General features: G+C 39.7%; 1 protein-coding gene across 1 annotated transcript; it reads right to left on the bottom strand.

The window, feature by feature from the left end:
- Positions 1-2,731: 2,731 nt before the first annotated feature.
- On the bottom strand, positions 2,732-7,054 carry LOC122650049 (NHP2-like protein 1). Its single transcript, XM_043843346.1, has 5 exons — positions 6,913-7,054; positions 6,677-6,797; positions 6,478-6,581; positions 3,202-3,333; positions 2,732-3,101 (listed from the first exon to the last, which is right to left on the bottom strand). Exons 1-5 carry the CDS (start codon positions 6,913-6,915, stop codon positions 3,075-3,077), a joined length of 387 nt encoding a protein of 128 aa, XP_043699281.1. The 5' UTR covers positions 6,916-7,054; the 3' UTR covers positions 2,732-3,074.
- Positions 7,055-9,537: the final 2,483 nt, after the last annotated feature.

Here is a 9,537-nt window from a genome sequence, read left to right as displayed (position 1 = left end):
CCATCGCCCTCATCGACGCCCCCTGCTCACTACCGTCACCCTCCACACCATCGCCCTCACTGCTCTCATCCTCCACACCACCACCCTCACTGCTCCCATCCCCCTTGCCATCGCCCTCACCCTCACCAACGCCTCCATCTTCCACGCCATCGCTCATCTTCACCGCCCTCACCTCACCCCCTGCTCACCCTCACACTCACCATACCCCATGGCTCACCCTCTCCCCCTGTTTACCTTCACTCTCACCATACCCAACGGCTCAACCTCTCACCCCTATTCACCCTCACCGTGCCCCCTGTTCGCCCTAACCCAAAGACCTCCTCTCTCACTCCCATCCAAACTCCTGCTTTGATTTCCTGTTCCAACCTCAGCCCCCACCTCACCCCTTTCCACCCCTATGCATCCACCTGGCTCTGTTTTTCCTTTTCTTTTTTTCCCTGTAGCTATGCAGCTTTTGCATGTTTCGGCGTTCGTGGTTCCTTGGATTTGGCCGGAATTGAAGCCCTTCCCCCTTCCAATTGGGCGGTCACCGCTGCCGGCGATAGTGAAGCTACTTGGAATGTGTGTCCTGGAATCGATGCAACGACCATCAAGAACTTTATTGGGCCGCATGCATACTGTGACTTTCCTTGTCCCCCAGGGTTGTGTCTGGCATCCGACATAAAAAATGATGTCTTCTTTTTGTTTATTGCTGATGTATTCCTTTTTATGGCACAATCGTGCATGTGCTTCATTACGTAAGCTGTGTCTACAGCAAGTTTCCTTCGAATGTGGTTGTTACCCATTCCCTCCTCCGATTGGTCCCACCTATGACATGTATGTCAGGACCATATGGCTCTCACTGGTTTCTAAACCTTGTTAGTATTGAAACCTTGTGTATCACATTCAACTATCTGCGTTATGTTTCTTGTTTTCTTTCTTTTAGCGTTCGGCGTGCTTAAATGAATAGCCCTGCTTTCTACCAAAAAAAAAAGATAAGCTTCACAAGTGTAGAGTTTTGAAAGCTCAAAATGTTATAAAGGATATTATGATTAGATAGTTGGGATCATCTATACAATAATAACAAAAGTTTTAATGACCCAATTTTCAAGTAGTCTCAGTCTCTCTCATTTATTAGTTTATACATATTTAGATATAACTCGCTCTAACTAAGTTTGATCAGGCCGAGTCACCAGGTTTTCTGAAAGACGAGTCAAGTCAGAAAACCTGGTTTTCCAACTATGATTCACAATGAATAATACCCTATGACTTTTTTAGTAATAATTCCTTTTCTTTTGGTAAAAAGCAATAATTCAATTTCAAGAAAAATGTTCTTGGGGAAAAAGTCTCTCTCTCTTCCTACCCACCATGAAATGACACACGTACCCCACCCATCTCGTGCTACCCATTGGTGAATGCCACTAGCTTGCATGCTCAACCCTCAGCTCATACTCTTATTATTCAAAGGCCAAATAATTTATGAATGATAGTAGTATGTCACTTCTCGTCCCCGCTGCATCGAAGAGTACCTAAAAACTATGTTCCGGTTCACTAATAAGGAAGATAGAGTTGGGGTGGGGGGTCTACGATGTAATACTAAAGTATGACCCGGGGAGATACATGCTAACTACTTCACCTCGACGGTTATGTCATGATGCCCTTAAAACCTATATGCAATGATAGACTCCTGTAACCATGCCATATTTGCTTAGTTGAACAGAATTTCTTTCTAAAAGAAATGGAATGGAATGGTTAATTCCACGAAAGAAGTCTTTTTCGCGAGAACCGAGTGGTTTAGAAGGCACTTTTTGATCTAGGGTCCCTCGAACGAAGGGTTAGGCAGGTAGTGCAGGTCCTCTGATTGCCAACTGTGTTGTGCGGCTCCCGTGAACGAATGAAGGGAAGCTCGGAGCTTTCCAAACTGATTACCATTGACCTAGCCCTAAGGCGCTCAACGGACCCTTTTAATCCTTGTAAAACCCTTTCCCGGCTTCGGCTTGATGCAAAACCTATTTTTAATGCAACCTACTTTATTCATACCTCAATGTATTAAGTGCCTAGATTGAGCTACTTCCTATTTCACTGGAAGCGTATTACCATATACTATAATTAAAAGTCAAAATTATTACATTTACATTACTTTATTCTAAATTCTCCTAAACCCAATGTGAGTTTTTCTATTTTGACTTGCTCCCCCGCCATGATCAAATGAGAATGGATAAGAGACTCGTGGGATTGACAAAGGGGGGGGGGGAGCGGGTTGTTAACAATGCTAGTCTCACACAGACCCTAAACTTCATCCGTCGTTGTCATCTTTGTTCATTTGGGCCTGGTGTCGGATGTTGACGAGGATACTTCTGATGAAACTCTACACCTTCACCTTCAAGCTCTCCATCGTAGCAAGTGTTCATCCATTTAGGAGGGGTAGGAGATTGTAGATTCAAGTTTGAGGTTTTAAGGTTTCACATGGCTAAAAAATGTGATCATGATTAGAGAAGACTGATTTCATTGTTGACATATCAGTTCAGCAGAGAAAAATCAGGAAGAGATGATGTGGTTCATTGTTAGTTTTAACAAAATGACCACTTTTTTCCATTAAAGTATTACAGGGAATTAATGGAGAATAAACAAAGGTTACAATAACCAAACTTCACCTATAAAAGTGTCATTTCAAACCACCCAATTAAATCCTCAATATTGGAAAATTAGACCTTATATTATGTATAACTGCTACTGCTCCATGAGAAGATTCAACACTACAAAGCTCACACAATTAACACTGAAAACTGCCTCAGAGCACAAGTTGAATTGAGTCCTACAAGTCTCATTCTCAATATATTTCCTCTCTATCATCCGTAGCATTCATGACGCCTGCTATTAATTTTAAACAAGCTACAAAGATGAGAAAGATGAGTTTCTATAAACGCTAATTGTAATATGCTTACATTAATAGAAAATGTGGTGTTTTTTTCGGGGGGGAGGGGAAGGGGGGACTTGAAAACACCACAAGTTACGTCTTGCTCAGTCAAAGCCTTCACCGAATGAGTAACAGGATCTGAGAGGCCCATCATACCAAAATGGCATCATTCAATATTTCAGATTAGGAGTTTCTCAATCGCATCCTGTATAGACCAGGATATGGATATCAGCAGTTAAAAAACACAAAGGACAAAGAAACGGGATATAAATTGCTGGACAAAATGAAATAAAACCATAGACCACCTTCAATTGCTGTATTTGAGATTTCAACTGGCTTCCCTGGTTGCTTGTCACAGAACAAGCAATCACTGGTCTAGTGACTCCACATGCTCTGCCAAGGGCTTGCTTAGAAGGTACAACTACATACGGCACATTCTGCCACATTTACGAATTACAAATTCATTCACGAAAACCAATGGTAGTTTTACCTCAACAGCCATAAATGCAACATGATGCAAAATTCACAAGTATCACAAGACATTCTGCTGTGTACCAAGAATGATCTCATATTCTACAGAAGATTGTAAAACAAAAGCTCAAATCTTTGAGCAGTATCAAGTGTAATCTACCACATGGGAAAACTCAGATTTCATAATTTAATATGTTCAGAGGTAATCAATAGAAGAAACCGTGCCAGTAGTTATACAGCTCAATTGTGAGAAAGGATTCATGAAGCCAAACCATTTAATTGGATAAAGCCTGGTTGAGTTCCTATTTCACTACTTTAAGTGTACTTGATTCAGTTAAATAGGTGACAGATAAGGTGAAAAATCCTTGCCATCCATGGAATACCAAGCCATTCAACCAAAATATTTAGAAATGCAGCTCAATTACTTAAATATGATGGAAAGATAATCAAACAGTATTTAGCCAAGGCCATGCATTTGCTTTTGTTGATTCAATTTATAGCTAAGGGCGTCGATTACAAGCCAGGACCACAAAACCAATGAAAACCAAATCAACTAGAACCAGAACCAACAGACTATGTGGTAGGGGCACTTGGTTTTGGGGTTGCAAAAAAACAAGGAATTTTCGGTCAGTCCAAGGTTGAACCAAGTGAACCACCTGGACCCAACTGATAATCTAATGTGGAACTGAGACTGACCAAAACCCCAGAAGAGACTCAACCACCAACTCTCTCTCTCTCCACAGGTTCTGGTTGTTGAGGTTTTATCACAAAAAAAGCTTCAATTTGATCCAATTGACGAACCAAAATCTCCCTCCTGGATTTGATATCAGTCACAGAGGATAATCCTAACAAGAACATTGGAATCTATTATGAACTAGACAACAACAACTACTAAGCTTTATCCCAACTAAATGGGGTCGGCTACATGGATCCTTGCCCTCCAATCAGCTCTATTGTACATCCCTGCTACAATATTATATAATATATGCCATGTTTTGATAGCCAGGAATTAATCAATGGGTACATTTCTCTAAGACAAACCAGGCAAAATTTCTCTCTTTGGAGCTTTATGAGAAAACACAAGCTCAAGTGGCTATGTGCTCTTCACTCGAACTCCATTTTTTCACCCAACCAGTAAATATGGTCCACCATGATTTAAAAATGCTCCATCCAGGTATACAGATTTGGATGCATACCTTTCTCATAAAATAGAAGAAAAAAACAAAATCTAAAATTAATAGTCTGAAGCTTAGTAGTAGATCTCTGCCAGTGTTTTATCAGCCATGACTAACTACAGACAAAGTGATGCAGATACATCAGCAAAAGAGGCTTATTTTGATGGACATAAGTCTAGGGTTAGGTTAATACATGTTGGGCCTTTGATCCCATGGGTTTTCAATGTAATAGGCCACTTTTATGGGCCTAAAATATGGGTCATTAGGTTTCATATTGGATAAGTTGTTTTAGTTCCATACTTCGTTTTATTTTGATGTTTTTGTTCATAAATTGAACCGGTTCAACCAATGGTTCATTTTAAGTGATTTTAGTAGTTTTTTTTTAAAGGTTTAGTTAGGCTGGATTAGGACTCTGTTTTGAGTTTATTTCATTTTCCTAGTCAATTTAAGCTACCTAATAGGTTGAGGATTGGGTTAGACCTTTCCTTTTTAGTGGAGTTTATTAGGTTCATCTCAGGGTGTAAATAGAGATGTTCTAGGTAATCGAGACAGATCCTAATCGGTTGCGATCCTTTGAGGCCAAAAACAAAACCGTCCTGATTAGCTAATTGAATACAAACCTGAGAACCAGTACCGATTATTAATGGGTGGGACGGTTCCGTGTTCTAATCATTTCATAGTGTCCAAAATTCTAAAATCCTTACCTAAGTATACAAATAATCACATATTCATTCCTAAGCATACAAATATCCATTCGTCAGCATACAAATAATAAAGGGGAAGAGGCCACTGCCTGGTCATGTAGCCCCTGCACCATCGAGGGCCAATGAGAGCTCATGTAGGGGCATCAACATGGCTGGGATTTTTTATTTCATAGGGGGCGACACAATAATTTCCGAGCTCCTGTGTCTGCGCGCAAGATCCACGCGACCAGGTAGCATCCTTTTTCCCAATAGTAAAATATCCATCTATAAGCATACAAATTAAAAATATGAACCAAATACTTAAAGAGGAAATCTCAATTCCTAAACATACAAATAAATTCAAAATTCCAGAATCCAAATCATCGACACCAAAACAACACACCAAATCATTCAAATAAACATCAGCCATATCCAAGTTTGGTTTATATATGGCTTTTAAATGGCCATGGCAGTTCAGTTCTTAATCAGTTCCCACCGGTTATTCGATTCTGGAACCATTGGGATTCCCAGAACAAAACCAACCCAGCCCGATAAGCAGTCGCTTCCAAACTCCAAACTGAGAACAGTCCCAATAAACTAATGAGTGGGACTTTTCAGGCTCCTAGCGGATCTATTCCAGTCCCATATTTACACCCTTCAATCCAATGCTCATAAATGTTTTGGTTCCTAAATCCATTCCCACTTGTTGAGGTAGGACTTTTCTGCACTTTCCCTTTCCCATAAAAACTCTAGCAGCATTTTTTTTCTAACTTCACGAGCTGTTGTATCTTGGCAAGTACAAGAAAGCAAGTTGGGATATTTGCTAAGACACTTTTTCTTAGGAAGACAACCTCCCCGCTCCCAAACAGAGAGAGAGAGAGGGTCTTAACAGCCAAGGAAAGTATCTTCCCTCCATCCAGTCTGCAAACCACTAGGCATTGCCAGTTGTCTTCAGTCTATTCAACTTCAATAGTACAACATAAAACCACTGAGATACCCATATTTATAATACGAACTTAACAAGTTATTTAACAAACCTCAACATTTACCTTTGTAATGAAGAAATAATGAAATCTCAAACGTTTCGATGAAAAAAATATCGATTGGGATGTTTGTCAATTGTAACTCCCAGAAAGTTCATATCTAATCCCATCAATGAAATAATCAGAATGTTTAAACCCATCACATATTCAGGTGCAAAAGAAAAAACTAAAACTTAAAAAGAAATAAACTATCAAAGAAGAGTAAGTACCTTATCTTCGGCGAGTAGAGGAAGGTGGAGAAGAATTTCAAAAGGCTCCGTATCGGCTGCCATTACTATGAACTCTGAAATGCCCCTATTCAGGGTCTTGGTAGCTGAAATCGGATTACTAGAAGCCATTAGAGATTAAAAATAAATGGAAGTGTATGGCTTTAGATTTTAGCCTTCAACACGGGTAAGGAAAACAAACCTTCATTAGCACCCTTTTTGAGCTGTTTGAAGTTCGCAGCTTGTTGAATAAGGTCCAGTATGGTTATTGTAAGCTGGGCATCGGCCAGCGGATATGCTTTCGGATTCACGGCTTCGGCAGTCTTGAGAACAAGCACAGAAGCAGATCAATACAAATATATCTAATCAAATTATAATCGGAAAAATAAATAAACAAAACAAAATGAAAGTGGAGCGGTAGATGAGAAGGAATGGTACCATTTCCGATGATCGAAGACCAGCAAAACTAGAGTTTTTCAGTTCTCTGTAATCTCCACCAGCAAAGTTTGGGTTTTATGGAAGAGGAGAAGGTTTAAAGAGAAACGGCGTCAGGTGTTTGGTTATAGTTGGAAGTCCACCCAGGATCCTACGGCTGATTTGTAATTGGATCATAAACTTGATTGAATATAAGCACCGTCCGTTCTCCAGGGCGAGGTACTTTCCAATAATAAAAAATAAAAGGGTAAAATACACGTACCCCCTGTAATCCATCCAATATTCCTCGTACCCCCCTAAGCTTCTGATAAGTCCACGTACCACCCCTCAATATTCCACGTACCACCCCTACTTTATCCCCTAAAGCCATTTAAGTCCAAAATGCTAAAAAATGATCAAACTATCGTTTCTTCTATCTTTTCTAAAATTTGAAAAGACCTAATTGCCCTGAACTATTTGCTAAAATTTGAAAAGACCAAAATGCCCTCATCTTCCCCAAATCATGATCTTCTTTTACATACCCAATACCACCACCACCACCATCACCCTACCACCACCACCCACCATTAACACCATCACCACCGTGAAGCCCCACCTCCAACTCCTCCACCTCTACCACAGGAACCTACGAAGGATCCTCCTCAAGATAGAATGGATCAATCTGGAATTTTAGGACTTGAATCACAACTCATAACCCTATGAAATCTAAGTTATAACCCAACGAAACAGCCCTCGAATCATCAAAGAAAGCTATCTGTAATTGTTCCTGGCAGTACAGCACGAAGGAACCCAACCTGAAACTTGATCTTAGAACCCCCAACTTAGGCAACTTTCCGACCTCCGTTTACAATTTGAATCGCTCCAGGGTAAGTACACATGTACCCAAATTTCAGCCCAAACTGATAGAACCCCAACGAGAAAAAATGAAAATCTTTAATTTATTTGGCAAATCCAGTCTGATCTCATGCTCACAGACAACAAACCAGCCCCAAATACCCTCCAAAGTCAAGAATTACAGAACATTCTGATAATTTTTAGTTGTTCAACCCTCACACCAGTACCTACCTTCTACACCTCTCACTCGTCGATGCTCAACCTGTTCTTGCTAAAACCAGATCTCACCCCATCATTTCCAGCAAACCAAGCCCCACTCTCTTCTCCCTCCTCTTTCCTCGACTTTCTCTAGATGGTCAGAGACAGGAATCCCAATTGAGTAGGAAAATTGAAAAAGCAAGGAAGAAAAGTTGGAGATTCGGATACACTTTGGTGAATTTTCTTCCACATCTGAAGAATTCATCGGAAGAGCAGTTGAGAAAAGGCTCCTGCAAGTTAAAATTAGGCTTCTCCATCCAACTTGGATTTTTTTTTTTTCAATTAAGTTTTGGAACTATTCTATGAAATCTTCTCTGATTGAATGAGAAAGAGATATATTGACATATAACCTAAACCAAATAAACTGAAATTACTAATCCCATGGAAAGTGAAAGACTACTTCAGAGGTCAAGTTAAAGGCTTACTATATTTTAACAACTTTAGCAAAAAAAATACTATATTTTAGCAAAGACCTTTTTTTTTGTTTGTGCAGCAAATGGTAGATTTAAATTTATATAGACTTCTGATATCAAATTGAGACTCTCTTAATTACTTCAGTCAATGACCATGACAGCCTATGTAATTGGTACTGCTCAAGGCGATCTAAATTTTTGTGTCAGTAGACTTCCCCAATTAATAAACTTCTTACCTTTATTGTTATTTCCTTATTATATTTTCTTTTTTTTTTGGGGGGGGTGTGGTTGGCATCGGTGCCCTTTTGTACAGGTTAAAATAGACCCTTTGCTGCTTATGTTAAAGGTCTGATTTGGAGATCATGATGTATACTTTCTTCCAATAAATAAGGTTGAACATTTAATTATTCAGTGAAGTTATTAATTTTGCTCAGCAAACTAATGTATCAAATTATATAAGACAGAATTTCAGGAGAAAATACCATGAAGGATATGGTTGAGAGCCTCGAGGCTCAACCAAACCTACTCCTTGGTCATGCGATTTATCTTCCCACTGTTCACTTGCTTTTGCCCTGCTGAAAAAGTTAACATCCAGTCAAAAAACACATCAGAGGATATTAGTTCCAAAAAAAAAAATTATACCAGATCAAGCCTTTAGTAATACCTCGATGACAATGACTACAAAAGGATTATAAAAAAAACAAACAAAATCCAAAACTTAACATCATAAATTTTAGCAGTCCATAGAAACTTCTGAAATTACATTAGTACTTAAATAGAAAAGCACAGAAAAGGGAGAGAATGTCGATGGAAACGACAACAAATGGAAAGATGAATACTTATTAGCCACATGATGCAAGTCAAGAAACCGCCATCGTGAATGGCCTCCACATACCGGTGGGGTTCTTATTCTATAGTCAGGTCCAGAACCAAGGATGACATCATGGACCTGCCAGGATCCAGAACTCAAGCCGATAGTACCTGGATGGCTGGACCTGCCTTTAGATCTCTACTCTGGATTTGGGGTGCTTGATCCATTGATTATAGGGGGTGTATCGAAGCTAACGGTCCAAAGGACATGTAGCCTGGAGCGAGTCGGATTTTTTAAATTTAAGTGAAAGAG

The sequence above is a fragment of the Telopea speciosissima genome, chromosome 2, assembly GCF_018873765.1.
Source record: "Telopea speciosissima isolate NSW1024214 ecotype Mountain lineage chromosome 2, Tspe_v1, whole genome shotgun sequence".
Lineage (NCBI taxonomy): Eukaryota > Viridiplantae > Streptophyta > Magnoliopsida > Proteales > Proteaceae > Telopea > Telopea speciosissima.
The sequence above is the reverse complement of the archived record's forward strand: the minus strand, read 5'-3'. Positions and strand labels throughout refer to the sequence as shown.